This window comes from Lytechinus variegatus, chromosome 5 (assembly GCF_018143015.1).
Source record: "Lytechinus variegatus isolate NC3 chromosome 5, Lvar_3.0, whole genome shotgun sequence".
Taxonomy (NCBI): domain Eukaryota; kingdom Metazoa; phylum Echinodermata; class Echinoidea; order Temnopleuroida; family Toxopneustidae; genus Lytechinus; species Lytechinus variegatus.
This window is the reverse complement of record NC_054744.1, coordinates 38,089,952-38,113,146: the sequence shown is the minus strand read 5'-3', so window position 1 is coordinate 38,113,146 and position 23,195 is coordinate 38,089,952. Positions and strand designations below refer to the sequence as shown.

The following is a 23,195-nucleotide window of genomic DNA, read 5'->3' as shown; positions in this document are numbered from 1 at the left end:
ATTAATTTGTTTATTTATTCAACACTACGTGTCGTCTATGAACAGTTTCTACTATAATTATTCTTTTATTATTCATTCATTGCTTATTTGGGGCTGGTTTAATGGTTGATAACCAATTACTTGGTTCTTTGGTCGGTTTATTGATTGATTGGTAATTGTGGTTTGATTGAATAATTGATTGATTGATTGATTGACTGGTTGGTTGGTTGGTTGGTTGGTTGGTGGTTGGTTGGTTGATTGATTGATTGATTGATTGATCGAATGGTGAACAATTGGTTGATTCATTCATTCATTATTTGTTTATTTATTTATTTACTTATTTATCTATTTTATCTATTCATTAATTTATGTATTCTTTTATTCATTAATTTTTGTTTAGCCAATATACACATTACATCAAATATTAACCTAATGCATTTTCTAATGATTCTGAAATATACCATTGTTTGTACGGTTTTAAAGACTTTTGACAGGCCCTTGTCTGCTACTAGCGGGTTCGAACATAATATAAGAGAAATTTCGCTGTTAATCCATCTTTTAAAAAAATCCTTGTTTTAAACGCGGTTCCTACACTACAACTACCTAAGGCTGATTCAAAGGAGACCCGATGAAGTTATTTTGAACGTAGTTGTGAAAAAATCACTTTCCGCAGTAAAAAGTAATTTTATTACTAATAAAATTTCTCTTCACTACCTGTGATGGCTCTATACTTCTAAAAGTAACAGAATGGTGTCAAAATTGAGTGAGAAATTAAGATGAGTGGCAATGCTAGGTGAAATAAAAAATAAAATGACATACAAAATACAAATAGATCTCACAGCAAATAGTGTGCTGGGTTGATAAAACATGTTCAGATTCAAAACTCTGTGATTCCTTACAATGATTGAATTTCCAATTTAGCTATTTTTTTTAACTTGATCAAATAATTTTGGATTACATTCCGATACTTTCCGTTTTGGGCAGGTTTTCACAAACCGCCAGGAAAGTGCGATCAACTCGAATAATTAAGTTGTCATGTCGGCCTAGACTCTTAGAAATGTTTTAACTAACCCAAAGTCTAGTTCAAATATGGACTTACCAACTGTTAGTTGAAACAAAATTCCATGCAAAAGAACTAGGGTTGTATGACCAACAATTACTAGGTTCATATTTGAACGAACTCTTGAGGTGGTAAATTGAATTTCTGAGAGTTTATTTGTAAAAGAAAATAAAATCACCTCACTGCAGCTTTGTGGAGTTCTTCATGACTTAGGATAGCCTAATCAAAAAAAAATATACCACGTATGATTTATGCAAACCGTTTTTACCATACTGATCGGAATAAATACCCCCCCAAGTGGCGTAACGGCTAGACAAGGCAAAAAAACCGGGGAAAGGAGAAAAAGAGGGGGAAAGGAATAGAAACGTAGTGGGGAAAAAAAACAAATATTGTTCATTACTGTGTTATATTATATTACATAAGAAATATTTTTCATAACTTTATGAAACATAATTCGCTCAGGGCCTCGCATTTTCTGTTTAACGTGATATATTTATTAAACCTCCCGTATTCAAGTCAATACAGATCACACTTCGAGCTATTATTGTTTTATGTAGTGACATATGCTTCTTTTTCATGACTACTTAAACTGATTGCCCCATCTTAAGGTCCTGCCGTGCTTACCTTCACATAAGTGAATTGGCGAGATATGTCTGCTCCTTTTGTGAATTCCTAAAATCAGTCCTTAAATTGTCCCTTTTTTCTGATTTGAATATCAAAAATTTTCAGCTCGCGCTTCCCGCTCGCAATATTTGATTAATGAGATGCAAAAGTTAATATTGATTACAAAAATTTGTTTATCATTGTTCATAGTTCATATTAATATTTTAGGTCTGAATATGAACAATTTTCAGTTCGCGCTCACATTATTTGATCAGTGAGATACACATCCGTATATGGCACTGTCCTGAAAATGTCTCTATTAGGTCACTATTCCTGGCAACTGAGTGCGCTTCGCGAGCTAACTAAGTGTCTCCAAATTTTTGTTGGTGCCCCCACCCCATGCCGTGACCCCTGGTACGTCACTGCCACCCCTCCCCTTCTTTGCACCAAAACTTTGAATAAATACGTAGGATTTTCGCGGGATTTTCGACAGGATTGTGACATGCAGCTTCGTATGTATATGAATGACTATCAACAAAATTTGCATTCCATTTTCCGAAAGTCCATAACCCACTATCCTTAAAACTTTTGAGGTTAACATAATTATATGAAGTATGTTTAATATCTGAAAATAATCATTATGTGGGCGCAGGCCCTTTCAGCATGCATTTCTTTTCATAACAATATTTACCAAAATCCAAGAAACTATGCGTAGGAAAGCTCTTTAGTACTACAAAATACCTAAATGGCGCTAAGTAAAGAAGTGCTCAAAGAATTTCATCTTATTGCACTTGTAAAGAACAAATTTTAATGGTGAAAGAACAGAAAAATGTCGCACGAGACTTTGATGTTGAACCAGTGAAAGCAACTCCTGAAAAGTTGACTCAATCAAATTGCAATTGCTTATATTTCAATATGCCAGTTAATCATCTTTTTGCGAATTCCATCAATCAAAATCAAATATTGCGATTGATAAGTATATAAGGCAAATATAAATTATGATGAGACCTGAAAATAGTTAGTGTTTTAAGGAAAAATTTTTCCTCATAATCCCATCTCATATTGGCTATCTTTATTTTTCTTAGAAACCCTTTTTCATAATTGCAATTTATTATAAGCCCATTTTCTTTTATTACATCAAGCATGTCAAGTTTAATGATAGGTCGATTAGATATGAAATTTGGAGAATTTGGAGGTGGTAATTAATCATTTAAATATATAATTCTATTTTTTTTAATAAACTGTTTACGTTGAAGAATAGACACGATAGCTATGTAATGGTGGTATTTCAGACGTAATTATGAATGATGCACGCACGGGACACTTTGCAATATGCATTGTATTTAATCATAAATAAAGGGGGAATACTTCTCTAGAGCGGGTTTATAGCCTCTGGCGCATATTTTCTGTGTTTTGAATACCTATTAAACTCTTGTTCTTATTCACCAAAGAAGAAGAGTTCAAAACTAATAATATATTTGACAAATATAATTTCAGCCAGCAAAAATTATATGATCCCATAAAAATTTATTCCCAACTCTGCATTTAATATCAAGTATTGTTCAATGAGTTTCGGTAAAGTTTCTGTCTCATGCCATATCGTAGCACAATTGAAAAAGAAAAGAGTTTATAGTTTAAAGAAATCTTCTTGATAATACTTCTACAAAGAATTTGATTCAAAAATCATTCCGTCAGAAAATAAGAATGAACGAGATGGAAATTGTTTTTATATAGCAAAAATATGTTGTTGTTTTTTATACCTTGAGGCAATGGGACAGATAAGTATTTGTTTTTAATAGACTCCATTCATTTTGGAAAAAACATGTGAACAATACGACATCCATTTAAAAATTCAATGCAAATATTTTATATGTTGATCTACAGCTCTCGATTTATCGGTTGTCATCGATCGATCAATCATATAGTCATTTCCTGATTCCTTTCTGTTTTTATTTTTAACTCAATTTTAATCGCATTAAGTTGTTTCAATGGATTCAGTTTATTTAATATTATGGCATAACGTTATATCCCCCTCCCCTCCGCGTGACACGCAGACACATGTATTTAGAATATGATCAAATGAAAGTGATGAAATATAAGAAAACATTTTAGTAGGGCCTATCGCTAGTTCGTTTCTTCTTAAAAAACTTGCCTTTTTCGCTTGGATTTCATCTTTGGTTTATGTTTTGTGTGCTGTATTTGTGTTAGAATTTGGGGCAAGTTGGGGTTTTTGTGTATGTGGTTTTTTTTTCTTATTTTTATTTTGTTGTTGTTCTTTTTACAATAGAAATTGCACACCCAACTCTCAGTGCACCTTTTTTCAAACTATATCCCACAGGTTTATGAGCACCGTCTACCAGTCTTCACCATCAACGCTCACGAACACTAGCTACCCTCTACGTTCGTTGGTCTTTATCAATTTCTATCAAGCTAAGGAGTACCACTACTCAGCTACTTGAGCTTGGTAGTCTGCAAATTTCAAGTTAGAGTGGCTTTGATTGTACACTGCGAGTATGGATGCTAACCGATTTTTCAGGAGATATTCATCATAACTAAGCCAAGAATTGTTCATTGTTGTATTAAGATGCACAATTCAGCAATTGATGGAATGAGCAATGAGGTACTGTGATTGCTAATGAGAAGCAAGACAAGTGCCGTGCCCCACATGTCTATATTCGTGTAAGTATACATACATAAGTGCATGAAAAGGCGATATGAAAAATGACGGCCGGCGACGGACTCACTAAATTATTGCAGTACAAAATATACTTCTCTCTCATTAATAAGACTAAGAGACATAGTCAGATTTAACTTATGTATACTAATATTACTAACCTCGCGCTCGCAAAACGTGTGAGTGATTTGGATCGGCTAGCGCAAGGGCGAGGCACACCAAATGATAAATCCGCACAAAATATAGGAATTTTACGTCGTTTATCTCGAAGTTTTGGGATTTTTTTGTCGGGATATGTTCAAAGTGTTTTGAGGTGCTAGCGATTTATATAACAAAGGAAAGAACTCTTGTTTTCTGAAAAAGAAGTGTACATGTTTCTGTATAAAGACGCATTTTCCTAGACTAGAGCAGTCGAGAATCAGAAAGGCAAATGAGAAAAGTCCCCAACGTCACATATCCATAAACTATTGATCGAAACATGTTTCAAAGTTGTTTTAAGGTACCAAGGGCTAAAATTAATTCTATAAACTTGCCATAATGAACCCCTGTTCTCCAAAAAACAGAATAGAAGTCCTATATATCTCAGATTACTAAATGGATGATCAGGAATATGTGGAAATTGATAACAAGGAAAAATATTTAATATACCTTCCATTTTGAACTCCTATATGAAAAGCCACTTTCAAAGGGCCATTTCTGTGAATTCCTTGAAATTGCGGAAAATCACTGTATTATCGCAATGAGAGAAAGGTTAATATCGATATTGCTAAGTGGCAAAAAACAAGGGATTATCAACAGGACTAGCGATAAAGACATTATCGATAACAGCCCTAGTTTTGATGTGCTAACAAGTAAAAATATATTTGATATACCTTCCTTTATGAACTCCCATTCTCCAAACAGAATTATAAATGACGCATTAGTGATCTCGAAATTATTGAACGATCTGAAAGGAAGTGTTTTAAAATTGTTTTGACCTCAAAACTGTTTAAATATTGCACCTAGAGTTATTTCAAATGGCCACCGGTCATCCCGATACACATTGTATGATCGGCGATAGGGGGTAAAAGAGCCAATCAGCCATGATTAGATCGTTATTAGTAGGCCCGGTTTGAAAGTCCATTTTTGATGCACGTGTACACGGCATGTTTTTCGGTCGTGTACACGTTGTAAACACTGAGTGAGAGTGAGTTACAGTATGTTTTCAGTGTTTCCTACATGTAGCCTAAGTCACGGTTTTAAAGCTTACCTGAGAAGTTAGAAGTATCAATCCACAAAAATTGGTGCAATTAAAAAGTTTACTCAGCTTAGCAGCGCATTAAATTAATAAAGAATGCAAAAGTAAATCAGTGCAGGGCCCTAGTTAGCGCCGACGTTCGTTGGATGCGCATTTTGCATACTGTACCGTACATGCATGCACAGATCGCTGCAGAATTAAGTGTAACTGAAGTTATCGATTGATTTTCATTATTTTATTGCCAATTTGAGGAGCGTGTGTTTGTAGGCTTGTAGCATATGTTTATGAGCGTATAACACGTAACTGGAGCAATGATCGCTGTCGCAATTGGTGATTCTCAAATTGGCTCTAAAAGTGATTGAAGAACGCTTTCGAGTCTCGTTAGGTGTTATACGCTCATACACATGTGCTACAAGCCTACAAACACACGCTCCTCAAATTGGCAATAAAATAATGAAAATCAATCGATAACTTCAGTTACACTCAATTCTGCAGCGATCTGTGCATGTATGTACGGTACAGTATGCAAAATGCGCATCCAACGAACGTCGGCGCTAACTAGGGCCCTGCACTGACCGGAGCATACCCATTTCGTGTGGTACAAAAACTTGAGTCTCCAGAATAAATGTGGATTAAATCGGCGATTTTGGAAGGTTAATTGAAATATATTAGTGATTAAAACATGTGCAGTGTCTTAGAACTAAGAATTAATGTGAGGCTGTGAGCTTGTTCACTGACTTTTCAGTCCCACGCAAGCTTTATGCAGATGCTACCGTGTACACGGTGATGGAATTTAGTACACGTGCACTGACTTGACCGTGCGTGTACACGTGTACCCGAAACGGGCCTAGTTATCAGCTGCCGATCTGATGATCAGTTACAGGGTTGTTATTGAATGAGTGGTCACAGAAGTAAAATTATTGAATCTATTCGCCCGGGTACTATCTGGGATACAACAACAACATTCAATAAAGCAAGGCATGACTCAAGTTTTTATTTTATCATCATGTTTTGAAATTTTGATGATGATTTATCATCAATCATATCAATGTTGCCAATAATGCTTTGCTACTGCTGGTTGATCAGCAACAATATCGAGAAAAATGAATTTTGTATTCTTGTTTTAACTACCATCAACTTGAGAAGTTACTGTAGTCGTATTTGTTAATCCCTCTGATTACAGGTATTCTTACAAGTGAAGATGAAAGTGTCAAAGAAAGGATCCAACCTTGACAAGACCAAGATTTGCAGCAAACCCGATATAAGCTATGAAGCCAAGATCAAAATACGAAAGATCCCCAGCCAAAATGTTGTACATCGGTTACGGTTCAGAGAAATTTATCGTCCGAAATATTTGTCACATTTCTCTCTCACAAGATCATTTCATCAGAATGTCTTTCCAAACTTCACCATTGTTAATGTGGAGAAGCCACCTTGTTTTTTGCGCAAGTTCTCTCCGGATGGACGCTATTTCATAGCCTTTTCCTCGGATCAGACTTCTCTTGAGATATATAGGTTTGAAGGACCAGCTGCGGCTGGTGACCTGCTGCAGAATCTTCACTCGAGCAAACCAGATGTGGCAGATGCAGAAGCACATAATGTCCGTGGTCAGCTCTTTGAACGATTCTTTGTACTGTGGCACACTGTAAACATAGCTCCAAATGGTGAACACCTAAACAGAGAATGCAGTTTGTTCACCGATGATGGCAGGTATGTCATTGTAGGATCAGCTGTCTATGTCCCAGATGAACCCTATCCTCACTTTTATGACATGTATAGAAATAATGAGTCTGTATCACCAACTCACCGATCTCCTCTTGAAGATTACTCCCTTCATCTGATAGACTTGCAGATGGGTGTCTTATGTGATACTCGGACATTCAAGTGTGACAAGATCTTCCTGTCCCACAATCAGGGGCTCTATCTCTACAAAAACATTCTAGCTGTTCTGTCTGTGCAGCAGCAAACCATTCATATCTTTCAAGTGACTGCAGATGGTAGGTTCCTGGATGTAAGGACTATTGGAAGGTTTTGTCATGAGGATGATGCCTTGGCTATATCCATCTTGCGATATGAAATGCCCTCCTCAAACTCTAGCCAAAATGAACGACCTTTCCGTGACGCTTGCATCAACTCCTTGAAGCACAGGCTGCTTGTGTACCTTTGGAAGCGTGCTCACAGAGAAGGGACACCCATTGCCATGAGGCACTTCTATCAACACTTTGATATCTTCAGGTGGTTACGGATGTGGAAGATGCAATTGCTTGATGAAGTACACCTTCTGATTAAGTATGCCAGTGAGGATGTGGTGACATTACGGATGACTGATCCAACTTCCCAACCATCTTTCTTTGTTGTCTACAACATGGTCACAACTGAAGTTGTTTCTGTCTTTGAGAATACTTCTGAAGAGCTCCTGGAGTTGCTGGAAAACTTTTGTGACCTCTTCCGAAATGCCACACTTCATGCTCACACCCAATTGACCTGCTCAGCATCAAGCAATGTTTATGCTAGACAGATACAGAGGAGATTCAAGCACACAATCATCAATGCCAAATATGGAGGGCACATGGAAGCTGTCAAAAGACTTCTTGCTCAGTTGCCAATCAGTTCTCAGTCCTACAGTAGCAGCCCGTACTTGGACCTGTCCCTTTTCAGCTATGATGATAAGTGGGTGTCAGTGATGGAGAGACCTAAAGCATGTGGGGACTACCCTATCAGGTATGAATTAAAGTTTCTTTTGAGAGCAGTTAGCTTTAAATGTCAGGAGTGTAACACAGTTGAATGATTTAATTTTGAACAATAGAATAATTGCATATTTGTTCAAATTTGAAATAGATAGGCCTATATATTAGGACATTAAATTCAGTTTGAAACACTCCTTTTATTGAAGATCAATTTGCTATTAGTTTCATCTTTATATTTGATGCAAGATTCCCTCTCCATTTCCACTAGATGTATAATGATTAAATATAAATTTATAAAACATAGATTAAATCAAATATTTATATGAAATCTTGGAAATATAAGCAAGTACTTACTAACTCCTTGAAGTATTACCCCATTGTATAGTACTCTGATATTAATTCACTTTTATTTCCAATCTTCAGGTTCTATGCTAGAGATTCAGGCATCTTGAAGTTCAAGATCCATGCCGGCCTCGTAGGACGTCCTTCCCCTCCATCAGCTCGTCGACTAGTGGCCTTCACCTTCCATCCGTATGAACCTTTCGCTATCTCCGTTCAGAGGACAAACACAGAGTATGTGGTCAACTTCCATGTGCGTCACCAACCAGCAGACTGAGGATTGTTACAATTTTGTTCATGGACAAATCTTTTGGAAAGGGGAAGTGACATTTGAACTGTTGGAACCGACTAGTCCCTGTGTGGAGCCTAAATGGACATTTACAGAATTTATTAATCAACAGGTTCATTTGATTTTAGTAACTTTGTGAGAGCTTGATTAGTTTGTTAAAGTGTAATATCTGGCACATCAAATTTTGTTCATACATTGAAAAAAAAAACTTTAGGACTTGTTTAGCAAACTTGACAAATTCCTGTCAAGGGGAAGTCCTTGTTGGATTTATAATGTTTATATAAAACAAAACAAACACACAAGCATGTCAGACTTTTATCTTGAAGAAAAATGTATTACAAAAGAGTATTTTAGGAAAATCCAACAGCATTCAAAATATGATGTATGAGTTCATGAAACTGATCACAAATTTGCAATTCTGACTTTTAAAATTACTTTGAGTGAAATCAAAGTCTTTGTTACAAGTGATTATGCATTTTTCATGCGAGTGCATCACAGCTGTAATCAACTCTTAAGTGAATTCTTATGTTCTGTACATCTTGCATATTATGGTCACATCCAGCTGTACAACTCTCTGAATCTATATAGAATCTCTACCACCCTACTCTTTAGCATGGTACAACTATTTTAATTCTGTGTAGTCTGGAAGTAAATGCATACCCCCTGCTTGCAATGCACAATGGATTTGCAACCTACTTGCTGCAAGACTTGGCTCTATTTCCAAGGTGACCTATTTAAAGTGAAATGAAACCTTTGGAACAAGTGTCGAAACAGAAAAATAAAAGAATAAGAGCAAACGAAAGTTTGAGAAAATATCTGACAAATAATGAGAAAGGTATGAGCATTTGAATATTGCAATCACTAATGCCATGGAGATCCTCCCTTTGGCAATGCGACAAGGATGTGTGATGTTACATGTGAACAACTTTCCCTTTGATCGACTATAAAATACCCCAAAAATGTATCTTTTTCCGCAGCCTCCTTGTATGCTACACAAAGGTTAGTTTACACCATGTGCAGTTGTGCACAGAGTTGTATGACTGGTTGTGACCAGAGGTTTACTTTAAACATCAAGAGAGGAACCACATCCAGTAGAAACGTACTTATATTTGGAATATTACTGCATGCACTATTTAATTGTATCTGGGGCCGTTTCATAAAGAGTTACAACTGTTGAAACTTTGCCATTATGATAACTGCCATGGCAACAGGGCTCAGCAGCCAATCAAAATCAGGGTCACCATGGTAGATGCCATAATTGCAAAGTTGCAACAGATGTACTATTGTAAGTCTTTTATGAAATAGGCCCCTGGACCAGAAATTGCTGATCTTGATGGTAAATTGATTCATCAATGGGAGAGGACCTTGTATGATGATGATAAAAACAATTACCAATTCATGATTTATTCATTGCAACGCTTAGAACAAAAATTGCACTTTCATTTGTAATGGAAATTCCTTAACCATTTTTTGAGCTTTTCCTGCTATATTCTGTTTTACTCAAGCAGATTTAATTTGATGATCAATTTCCCAGTAATATGATGTTTCTCTTTGCTGAATTGTCAAAAATTTAGAGGAAAGTCATTGGATCTGTCATTAATTCTATGAATATTGTTATAAGCACTTGTTTGCAAAGCAATGCTACATTAGGATACGCATGGTGACATGACTAATGCTTTTATATTACGGAAAATGGTTGATATTCCTATGGGTCTTGTAGCATTGATTGAATTAACCCTAGGCTAATGTTGATTATACATTTAGGGAGTATCAGTTGCTAACTCATTCATCATGTAGGGATTATTTTAATCTTGTAAGTGGTGTGTAACCAAAAGTTCATTTGGTTCATGGATTTACAAGAAAAAGAAGATAATAAGTAGTATGAAATGGATTTCTTTTCATTATTTGGCAGATTATCCTTGATATGAATATTACTATCAGATATCAAAAGAAAGGCCAAAGAGCATTCCTTAAAAATGTGGACAAAACTCATTGAATCTGGTCTTAAACTCTGTTTGATAATAACACCCAGTGAATATCTATACTTTATTGCATTCTAATGATTTGATATTTGGATTTTCATTCATAATGTTTAGTTTCATTTGGCATTATTTTTTTAGCATGTAAAACAGTATGATTTGAACTAAGTTTTTGTGCAATTGTAATTTGGGATGATTATTATTTGATAATTTCCCATATCATATGTTTATTTTTTCTTTAACTTTATGATATAGCTTAATCTTCACTGTAAACTCACAAATATAATTTGTACAGAAAATTTATATTCCATTGATTTTTGTTCAATTTTGTATGTATCATCTGACTCTACCCCCCCCCCCCCACATCCATTACTGGCTATTATTTTCACCCTACTGCAAAATGTTGTTTCCCTATTCTAGACTTTTTTTTTCATTATTTAAAATTCGATGGAAGATTGTTTTTCTTGTTCACAACAATTTAAAGGTCAAGTCCACCTCAGAAAAATGTTGATTCGAATCAATAGAGAAAAATTAGACAAGCACAATGCTGAAGATTTCTTCAAAATCGGATGTAAAATAAAGTTATGACATTTCAAAGTTTTGCTTATTTTCAACAAAACAGTTATATGAACGAGCCAGTTACATCCAAATGAGAGAGTCGATGATGTCACTCACTCACTATTTCTTTTGTTTTTTATTGTTTGAATTATACAATATTTCACTTTTTACGAATTTAATGATTAGGACCTCCTTGCCTGAAGCACAAAATGTTAAAATAATGGAATTCCACGTGTTCAGGGAGGAATGGAACTTCATTTCACATGACAATGACGAGAAAATCAAACTATTTCATATTTCAAACAATAAAAAACAAAAGATATAGTGAGTGAGTGACATCATGGACTCTCATTTGCATACTGACCGAGATGTGCATATAACTGTTTTGTGAAATGAAGCGAAACTTAAAAATGTCATAACTTTCTTATTTTACATCCGATTTTGATGAAATTTTCAGTGTTATGCTTGTTGAATTTTTCTCTTTTTATTCAAATCAAGTTTTCGTTGGGGTGGACTTGTCCTTTGATAGAAGAAAACTGTATGGTCAGTTTACGTGTTACTATTTTGTCGAATATTTTGGACCACCTGAGAAATGAGAAGTCATTGATGCAAATGTTGTATAGCCCCCTCTATGGTAAAATATCTACATTCTATACACAGAATCCTTTGGGGTGCCACGAGCCTAATTACATCAGGAGGGCTAAAGATATTCGTTCGACCCAACCCATTCGATTTTTTTTCAATTTGATGTTGCTGATTGACAAAAATGTAGAAAATGATTCAAAATCTAACACTGATTCTAGAAATGGTAACTACTGAACTTCCTTCGCCCAAATTGGGAAGATAAATAAGTGACTTTGAACTATTTTTTGACTGGCGGACTAATTAGGGCTATTTTACTGTTTCAGTTGATGAATTTGATCCATTCATAGTTATCTTCGTAAATGGCGATTTATTTTTAAAATGAGCTGGCTACGGTACCCTTTCCTGGTCAAATATGGAATGTCAGATATATATCCTATCCAATGGTAGTAAACATTCCACCCTCTAATTTCACATTTATTTTTTATGAATTTTTCAAAAGTGCCATTTTAACACACAAGTCTATGGGGAATGTTTTACGTGCGTGACACCTTGGAGTTGCACGGGCCTAATCACAACTGGCAGGCCATAGATATTCATTTGAGCCAACCCATTGCTCATTTTTTGTCTCGCCTTCACCTCTGGTAGGGATCCAAATGTCATCCGGCGTCCGTCCGTCACAAACCTGTAATGACACATAACTCCACAACCGTAAGTCGCTTTTCAAACAAACTTGGATGGTAGATGGACTTGGGGGACCTGCATGTTATGCTGCAGTCGGAGGTCACATGGTAAGGTCAAAGGTCGTTTTCAGGTCAACGTTAAAGTTAACATGCAAGACTCTCTTATGACACCTAACTCCGCAACCGTAAGTCACTTTTCAACCAAACTTGGATGTTAGATAGACTTGGGGGACCTGCATGTTATGCTGCAGTTAGAGGTCACATGGTAAGGTCAAAGGTCATTTCAGGTCAATATTAAAGTTTACATGCAAGACTCTCTTATGACACCTAACTCCGCAACCGTAAGTCACTTTTCAACCAAACTTAGAAGTAGATGGACTTGGGGAACCTGCATGTTATGCTGCAGTTGGAGGTCAAAGGTCATTTTGAGGTCAACGTAAAAGTTTACATGCAAGACTCTCTTATGACACCTAACTCTGCAACCGTAAGTTACTTTTCAACAAAACTTGGATGGTAGATGTACTTAGACGACCTGCATATGCTGCAGTCGGAGGTCACATGATTAGGTCAAAGGTCATTTTCAGGTCAACATTAAAGTTTACGTGCAAGGCTCTTATGACAAGTGTTATTCCATCCAAGTCATTTCACAATGAAGTTTCGATATAATTCTCTTGCGTGCCCTCGCAAATCATGATATTTCTGGTTATTTTCATAAGTGGGCGAGACACAAATTGCTTTTGCCTTGTTTAATTTGATATTGCTGATTGACAAAAATGAATGAATATGACTGACAATCTAACACTGATTCTAGGGAGGGTACCTACTGAACTTACTTTTTCCAAATTGGAAAGATATATCACCACTATGGAACTATATTTTTACTGGCGGAAGAATGAGGGTCATATTCTACTCTCTCAAGTGATGAATTTGGTCCTGTCAGGTGTAGTCTTCATAAATACTGATTTATTTTTTAAATGAGCCGGTCGAGATACCTTTTTCTGGTCAGATATGGAATGTCAGACATTTATCCTATCCACTAGTAGTAGATCGACATTCAACCCGCCTCGAATTTCCTCCTTATTTTTTATGAATTCTTGTGCCACTTTAACACATGAGTCTATATATGGGAAATGAATTAGGCCTGTGTGCCCTTGGACTGATGGAAATCCAGACAATTTTAGTACACATAGGCTATTTCATAAATTCTAATTATCTTCTTTGAAATAAAGTTTTATCACTTCACAAATTTCTTAACATTACTTGGGGGTGGGGAATAGCCACAAGACGCAACAAAAAGAATATATAAATCTTAAGGCGTCTGACCTTTATACTAGCGTAATGCTCAAGTCTAATAGCAATGTTTTATCTCCATGTGGTTAGTCTCAAACTTCAGACCCTTTTGAACAGATATTTTGTTTGTGCTGAATCCTGACGCATGGATATATCTTCATTCCAAATCAAAGAGCCCCTCCCATCCCAGAGCGTGAGAGCTCGATGAATGATTGCTCGATCTTGATTCTGAGCCTTGATTGGGTATGAAGGAACAAGCCACACCCCCTGTATTTTCGATCAAAATTATAAAGATATAGATATATTTCAAAGTTACATTGGATTACATTAAAAAATCTAAAGAAAAAAACATTTGATGGTAAATTTCCATTTCCATTTTAAAAAGTTTGCCGTTTCACCGGTAGGCCCTACCGTATTTACCGTACGTCAATCATATATGAAAATTGATGACGCCGGATCGATGACATGACGCATCAATGAATTCGTGCGTAAACAAATTGTTGGGCTGAGATAGATAGCATGCATGGTCGCCCGGTTCTGTCCGACTTTGACTAGTACTAACTTACATCTTTCCTTACTTTGTCTTGATCTTTAACACTAATGTGAAGCTGTGCTGAGTTGAGCTATCCTACGTCCGTCTTACTGACTTCCAAATTGGCCAAGGCAAACACTGACTGAAAAAAAAGGTAAGATCACTCGCCGACGTCGTAGAGCGGGGTCTAGCGGCCTCGGGTCGAGCTCGGCACCGCGCAGCATGCTGCACCAGCACATGTCCCGAGGTACACGGGTACGATACGTACCTGAGTCCCGGCTCCTTGGGCTTGGCTTGAGCTGGGGCTCGAGCATAACGTCAGGCCTAGCCTGGAGAGTGGAGGCTCCTGGACTGGAGAGTAACAGTCATTTTACTGACGTAGGCTTACTCTCCATTGAGCCTCGAATGGGATGGTATATATGCCCACACACACATACGGTGCCAAGTATTTGGACTTGGTCTTGGAGACAACATTTTGAATGAGTACGGTATTGACATTGTAATTCATTGCTCCAGTCCAAAATACTTCATTATTAGTTATTATCTAGCCTAGGGTAGCCCTAGGCCTAGACCTACTTCATTAGTCATTACTTGTTCTCTTTCTTTTAAAACTTTAATTAGATCTCTAGAAAGTCTAGGCCTATACCTTATCGCAAATACCGTTCGTTGCATGAGGGAGATGTCACCGCAAAAGATCACAGGAATGAAATGGGAGAACACGGAATCGGCTTTTTAATTCGGGAAGCTAGGCCTATAGCCTAGGCCTATAGAGTCTACATTACAACTAAATACAACGCCATATGTTTTGTGTAGTGTAGTGTCACTCAAAATCCAGACTTTTTTAAAGTCTGATTCCTTCATAATGAACATTATTTTGGATACTTGAATTTTTATTTTATAGAACAATCTTTGTATCATGATTGTACCATGAAAGTATGAACTCAATGCTCTCTGTATTTTTCAAGTTTTCTGGGGCTAAATTTGGGAAGATTTTGTGGGAAAAGTGAGTATGGTGATTGCGGGCATAATTTATCATCCCGATCGACTTTAGAAAAGAGCATGTCGGCGATCCAAAGAGAGCCTAAGCCTTGGCTTATTTCGAAAGGGTGGGTGCTGTCGCGTTAGGGTGCGTCAACGCGAACGCGAAGATTCGTCCAAAGCCCCCCGGTTTGGCCGAAAGGGTGCGTTGGGAGCGCCACGTCGCGTCGCGTTCACTGGAACGCGCCCTTTCGTCCAAAGCCCCCCCGGTTTGGACGAAAGGGTGTGTTTAATAATAATGAATAATTAAATAAAAATATTTATAAGAAAGCTGAATATAAGGTATTTTGTCAAACATTGCCAATTTGCACGTAAAATAGTGGATTTTCAATCATTTAAAGCATTTACAATTTGAGGAAAAGAAAGAAAAGTTCAACTAAGAATAATAATGATAATAATAATAATAATAATAATAATAAAATCAGATACCCACCCTTGCAATAAGCCACTTGGCGTGAAAATTATTATTATCATTATTATAAGTATTATTATTATTATTGTTATTATTTTTATTATTATAAGTATTATTATTATTATTAATAGTATACAAACAACACGCACATATTATTATTATTATACACACAACACGCACACATGCACAACAGACACATCTCACAAAATATACTGAGGCAGGGTCTCAAGTGTAAAATATAGTAAGGTAGGGTCTGAAGAGTTAAACGTTGTGAATGCTGACCCGACATCAATTTTGGCCTTGCCTTTCCAGGACACATCTGCCGTAAGTTTTATAATTTGGGGGACACCAAATATCTCCAGGTATACTAATGTTTTCCTTTGTAATAAATACACACCTGCTAAATATAAAATTGAAGGTAAGTTACTTTTATTTATTTGAAAGAACCTTGAAATCAGTCATAATTTTTACATGTATCAATATTATACCATAAAACATTTCCACCGAAAAAATCGTCATGCAGCATGCCGTCATTGTTTTTTTTTACCTTAAAAAATAATGTTTATGCCATATGATGATTTATGTTCCTATGCAAATTTCACATATCACTCGTCTTTTTTTGTTTCTTCAGCTTTCTTATAAATATTTGTATTTATTTATTCATTATTATTAAACACACCCTTTCGTCCAAACCGGGGGGGCTTTGGACGAAAGGGCGCGTTCCAGTGAACGCGACGCGACGTGGCGCTCCCAACGCACCCTTTCGGCCAAACCGGGGGGCTTTGGACGAATCTTCGCGTTCGCGTTGACGCACCCTAACGCGACAGCACCCACCCTTTCGAAATAAGCCCTAAGCCTTAGGCCATTTTTCCATTAAAGAATATTGATGAGAATCATAATGTAGACCATATTAATATATTTTATCTCCATAACTATTAAATTTAGCTAGTTTTTGAAAATTTGGGGGAAATAAAGTTCTTTGCAAATGGGCTTTTGAGCTCATTACAACTTGATCTAAGTTAGAGGGGGTGGGGGGGGGGGGGTGAGACTCGAGGATCGAGCGGCCGGAGAGACCAAATACAAAAATAAGCTACTTGTGTATTAAGAATTACATAAGAATAGGCCTATGACATGCAGAATAAAATGAGATTAGATAAATCCCTGAATTTAAAACTTTCTATCGATGCTGTATAGGCCCTAGTGTTCTTCATAGTCTCCCTCTGACCTCTCTGTAATTTCATTCTGTCTGAAAACTAAGCAGCTGATGGATATTTAATTCATATAAATAATATATATTGTTTTAATAAAACAAATTGGCATCTTCAATTAATTTCATCGCAGATTACTTCTCTCACAGATCACCTTCCTCATTTCATTTTTTTTATACTTATTTTTCTCTCATACTTTCATCTATTCTCACATTTTTTTCTATTTAATTCATTATTTTGTCTTTGCAGTATTATAAAATCTTGGGACCAGGGCCCGTATTCCATAAACGAGATAAGCATGCTTAAGTCAAAAATCTAAGCATTTTGTCTTATTTTTTTGTCTAAGACAAAAGTCTTAGACAAAACGCGTATTCCATAAAGAATTGGCTAAGAATTTTGTCTAAGAATTTGGCTAAGAATTTTTGCGCGACTAAGACAGATTTAGGATGAATGGCTAAGTAACTTTTCTTAAATATGCAGAGTCTGTATTCCATAAATTCTACATGGCTAAGAATTTTGCCCTAACTTTAAGACAGCTGTGAGTTGTCTTAATTGTATTAGTTTCAAGGTAATTCAGCCAACAAAATTTTTAGAATTTATACCTATATTGCATTTCGAGCTCCTGCCTCATTTTTTAAACCGATTTTCATGAAATTTTGAACACACATTGGTCTTAAGGTAAGGAGGTGGAAAATGTTTTTCTTTTTCAGAAATTGTTTTGCCATGGTAACAATATATTATGGCCAAAATTTTACCGTTTAAAATACTTCATTAATTTTCTACCAATTCTCATGAAAGTTGGCTCACACATTGGATTTGAGGAAAAGATGTTCAAGACACATTTATGCATGTGTCGGAATTTATGTTGCCATGGTAACGGTATATATTGGCAAAAATTATGTATAAATCTTGCTGTTCCAACTACTTCTTCAGTATTTAACCAATTTTCATTAAATGTGGCACAAACATTAGTCTTGATGTGAAGATGTGCAAAACATATTTTATGCCTATATAAAAAATTGTGTTGCCATGGTAACAAAAAAATTCCAAAAATAAATGAAAATCTTGTGATTGAATTACTTTATCAGTTTTCAACTGGTCTATTCTCCTAAAAACTTGACATACACATTAGTCTTGAGTTGAAGATGTCTAAGACACATTTTTGCCTGTATAAAAAATCGTGTTGCCATGGTAACGAAATATTATTTAACGAAAATCTTGTAGTTCGAACTCCTTCATCTTTTTCAACCAATGCTCATGAAATTTGGCACACACATCAGTCTTGAGTTGAAAGTGTGCAAGAATATTTTTTGTCTGTATCAGAAATCGTGTTGCCAAAGGTAACAACATATTATATAATGAAATTAGGTGAAAATCTTGTGGTTTGAAACCCTTTTTAGTTTTCAACCAATTCTTATAAAAGTTGGCTCACACATTGATTTTGAGGTATAGATCTGCAAGACATAGTCATAGTCTATATTGGAAAATTTGTTGCGTGAACAAATTTTTCTGTGGCCGGTCGAGACAAGTATTTCCTAATAAAACCAATATTTCGCAATTGGTAGCGAACTGATATACAAATAAAAGAAATGTGATTAGACATGTGAGAATCAAAAACTATACCGAGATTACGACAAGAACTTGACAGATTTACAGTGAGGCCAGAAAATGAGATTGAGTCGATGTGGATTTTACTAAGATGTACCGGTACTTTGGAGCCAAAAAGAAGAAATTCACATTTGGCTGGATTCAACTTAATGCTAGATCCCTAGCCTGCTTCCTTTTTCAGGCCTACTGTTAGATAAATAGATATAGACTAGCCTACATTTACTATTTTTTAGAACTAGGCCTAGAATCTATATTTTGATAAAGTCTACAAGTCTCTAATTTAGATCTCGACCTAAAACTATTAACACCTAGATTGTTATAGTTCTACTTCTACTAGATCTAGATAGGGTCTAGCTTTTAGTCTTATTTTTCGTCTAGATCTAGGCCTACGTTAGAGATTCTAGATCAAACAGTAGACTAGTCTGACTAGATCAGCCAGTCCTAACGTTAGGGCTACCGGCTAGGCTAAAAATAGAATCCAGAATGAATAGAAGAAAGTATAGCCATAATAGGCTAGGCCGCCTAGACCTGAAGTAAATTTTTATATAAATCTATTATCTAGGCCCCAGTCTAGACTGAGCTGTTGGTCTACTGTCTAGGCTTTACTTTTTAGGCCTGTTTTCTAGAAACCTAGATCTAAACAAACTCCCCAAATGTATAAATTAAGAACTCCTCCAAACAAACATATGGACCTAAAACAGAAGTAGACCTAGGCCTAGATCTACTTAGAATCTACATAGATGTCTAGGTCAGGACTAGGCCTAGATCTAAGTTTAGGCGTAGTTGGCAAGCAATGCATAGCGATAGGCCTAGCAGTAGCACTGTAGACAGGAATAACCATTGTTTCTGGGAATTTATTTAAAAGTTTCTGACATTTACTGTCATATCATTGGTGAGATTAGGGTCTAGGCCAACGTAATGTTGTTAGACTGTTGAGTGTCGTACTCGTAGTTTAGCTGAAAAACCAAAATACAGTCGGAGACAGAAGCTTTTGGTCTCGGGCTAGGCCTAACCGCCTAACTCTAGACTAAGTCAGATCTATTCTAGTACATGTAGGCCCTAAATCTATCCCTGTCCTAAGTAAGGCTAAGCCAGGCTAAGTCCTGAATGTTGTTCTAGGCCTAGGCCAATACTAATATAGGTCTATATGATGTATTAATATACTATTAGGGCCTATATAGCTTCAGTCTCGGTTGCTCCACTATGTCTATGGCATGCATTGCCACTAGAGTCTAGACTAACAAAGTTACGTTTTGCAGCCTTCATGAAACTAGGCCTAGGCCCTAGGCCTAGTAAAAAAAAGTAAAAAACAATGTTTAATTATCCTCCAAACAGACGGATATTATAGATCTAATTGGGCCTAGACTAGATCTAGGCCTAATGTTAGACCCAAGACTAGTCTCAAAAGTTTTCCCATAGGGGGCCTAGGTATACAGTGAAGTTAGAGTAAAGATGTCGAGAAGAATATATTCAATTTATATTTTGACAAACAATACATGAAAAGTAATATATGGGACTGATACAGAAAAAAACTGTGCAAGTCACTCGGTTTGGGATTGAAATGTTTTGGTAATTAACAAAAATATAGATAAGTAGAATTAAAAATTCTTACCATATATGTGTGATGAATGCTCTTCTCTTACTACAATAGTTGTAATTAGTTCCAATAAAATCCAAATTTTTAAGAAAAAACAACTTTAGTCACATTTTTGCAAGTTTGTTGCAGTGACCTCTGCAGCAATTTATCATTAAGAAGGTCACTGAAGGTCATAGAATTTGAGACTTTGGCTTAGCCATATCGCCTGACTTGAGACAAATGTCTTAAAGTTTATAGAATATCGTTAGGGAAGATTTCTTAGACAAGCAAAATGCTAAGACAAATTGCTAAGACTTAAGCAAAAATCTTATCTCGTTTATGGAATACGGGCCCAGGCCACTAATAAAATTTCAGAATGTCCGGCAATGTTCCTGAATAGACCAGTTCGTAGTTACTCATGGACAATTTTGGTCAAATGACCTTTCATTTCTTTGAGTAAGATAGGCAGATTTCAAAGCAAGATATTACGTAAGCTTGCCTTACATTGCAGGATGAAGAAATTGAATAGACCAGGGCTCCGTAAAACAAATGTTTGCGATGGATTGCAAATATGAAAGAAGCGCACTGATTGGTCCTTGGTCAGTATTTTAAACCAAATAAGCATGTAAAATTGATATCGATTGGTCAGTTCATTTAGCGATTGATCGCTAATCTTTGTGTTATGGAGCCCAGGTGACTAGAATAGCACACCAATGAACACTTCATCAAGGTATTTGTTGCTACATGTACTTTGACTGTATCATAGCATGTTGCACAATGTACATGTACTTGGCAAACTGTGAAATACAAGTCGTTGGTGGATGCATTGTTGTTTTTGTGGATGTAAATAAAAACCACAATTCAAAAGAATATATAAATAATCAAGACATAATGTTGGTGCTTATCTCATTAGATTTTAAACCACCATGTCACTTTTATACAAATGACCTTCGTCTGATCATGCGTAGAACGGAACTACGAACTGGCTTATTACATGTAATAATTGAGTATCCGTGGAGAGAAAAAAAAACTCAGTTAATATCTGAATAAAATCAGGCAGTGGAAGCAGGGGGCTGGGGGTGGGCTGCAGCCCCCCCCCCCCCCCAACTTTTTTTTCCAAAACTCTGTACAAAAACGTAAAAATAACCAGGCATACGATTTTTTGCATGGTCAGCCTTTTGGCTCAGCACCCCCCCCACTTTAAAAACCGTTCCGCGGCCCCTGAAATCTACTGCAGAATCTGTTTTATTGATCATCATTTTATTAATTCCTTGGATTTCTGGGACCATGCAATTTCATCCACTGCCTTGCAGACGTACACTGTCCCTGGGCCGAAAGGGCCCGCAGTCCGTGCCAGAGGTCCGTGCATACAAGTGCACTTTGCACAGTCACAGCTGCACAGCTCAGAATACGCACAGACAGTGCGTGAAAATGAAACAAAATTGCACTTGTCTTCATAAAATCTGTGGTATTTCTTGCAACTATAGATGGCACATCTATCTCTGCCACCCATTAATAAGAAGAAAAGTGATGTTAGTTTCTGAAACAAATATGATGAGCCGTTTACTTGAAGAAAGCAAAAAGTTGGCTGCAGGCGTCGATCATATTTTGATACACTGGAAATCGTACACTTTATTGTCGGCTGCTTGCGTTCGCATGGTCTCATACGGACAATAGCAGCGCTATTGCTCCCTTTTCGATCCTATGATCATTTGCATGAATATATTTGCGATAAGGTCTATATTTTCTGTAAATGGGCTTAAACCTCATTTCCTCCCACTAGGAAAAAATTAAAATTCTTTTTACACGAAAAATAATATTAAAAAAGAAGAATCATGTTAGAAGATGAGCTATACTCACAGATGTTGTTGTCGCCATCTTGCCGTCTTTGTTATTGTAGCTAAAGATACAGATGCGGTATAGAGGCATGAGCAGTGCCAACTTGGATTTTAAAAAATACTTGCATCGGCCGATAAATCATGAATCGTAAAATATGAAGTGATTTCAGGATATTTATTAGCCGATGCAAGTATTTTACAATCCATGATATTTATCGTCCAACGCAAGTATGTTTTTTGCCACTATCCCTGGGAGGGGCCAAAGCCCAGACCACCCCCCCCCCCCCCCCCCCCGTCTCGGTTGCTCTACTACCTCAGAGTCTACTGCTTTTGCAGTCTTTCTTGTTGTAAAGTAGTCCTACCTGTTATAGCTTTCACCTGTGATGCAGGCATGCTTCTACATGTATGATTAAAGGTAAATGCTAGTTTAATCACAGGATTCTGGCCCGACGCTCTAAGCAATAATTATGCATTGTCCCACATGCGCTTATCTGTGTTGGGGATCTTCGGTGTGAATATTTTTCAGCGTAGATTTCAAGATTTTACAAAGTTCATGACTGTAACTGTACCAGATCTAGATCCTTGATGATATACTGACAATTAAGCCTTGTTTTACAGACTTTCTCATGAAATCATTGTTTACTGCAACTACTGGAATTTCTCTTAACTTTTTTTCCTTCTGATACCCAATTCAGATAATCCTCTTCAATGATTAGAAATGCTGCACTCCCATTTCTCTCATGGCTGCTGAACGGCCAGACTTAAATTTGTAGGCCCATGTCCCAGGCACCTGCTACTGTCATGCCGTACACGTACCTTGAATGTCAGTTTCGTACTTATTTGTGTACCTTGATAGTCTCCAGCTTCTGTGTCAATTGACCGTGAGCTTTGCTCACAATCACAGATAAGATCAAGATTCAACTTCATTGTTTGAGAAGACTTGCAAATATTTGGTATGATTATTCTAAAGAGATAAATGGAAAGGTAAAAATCTCCATAGAAGTTCTGAACATTGCCATTCTC

At 36.6% G+C, this 23,195-nt stretch overlaps 1 protein-coding gene across 1 annotated transcript; it reads left to right on the top strand.

The window, feature by feature from the left end:
- The first annotated feature begins 4,059 nt into the window (after window positions 1-4,059).
- On the top strand, window positions 4,060-9,674 carry LOC121416083 (DET1 homolog). Its single transcript, XM_041609539.1, has 3 exons — window positions 4,060-4,321; window positions 6,737-8,274; window positions 8,664-9,674. The coding sequence occupies exons 2-3, from the start codon at window positions 6,755-6,757 to the stop codon at window positions 8,854-8,856; spliced, it is 1,713 nt and encodes a 570-aa protein (XP_041465473.1). The 5' UTR covers window positions 4,060-4,321; window positions 6,737-6,754; the 3' UTR covers window positions 8,857-9,674.
- Window positions 9,675-23,195: the final 13,521 nt, after the last annotated feature.

Coding starts and splice junctions, on each gene's coding strand:
- LOC121416083 (XM_041609539.1), top strand. CDS start 6,755: ATGAAAGTGTCAAAGAAAGGATCCAACCTTGACAAGACCAAGATTTGC. Junction 8,275..8,663: donor TGTGGGGACTACCCTATCAG/GTATGAATTAAA, acceptor TCCAATCTTCAG/GTTCTATGCTAGAGATTCAG.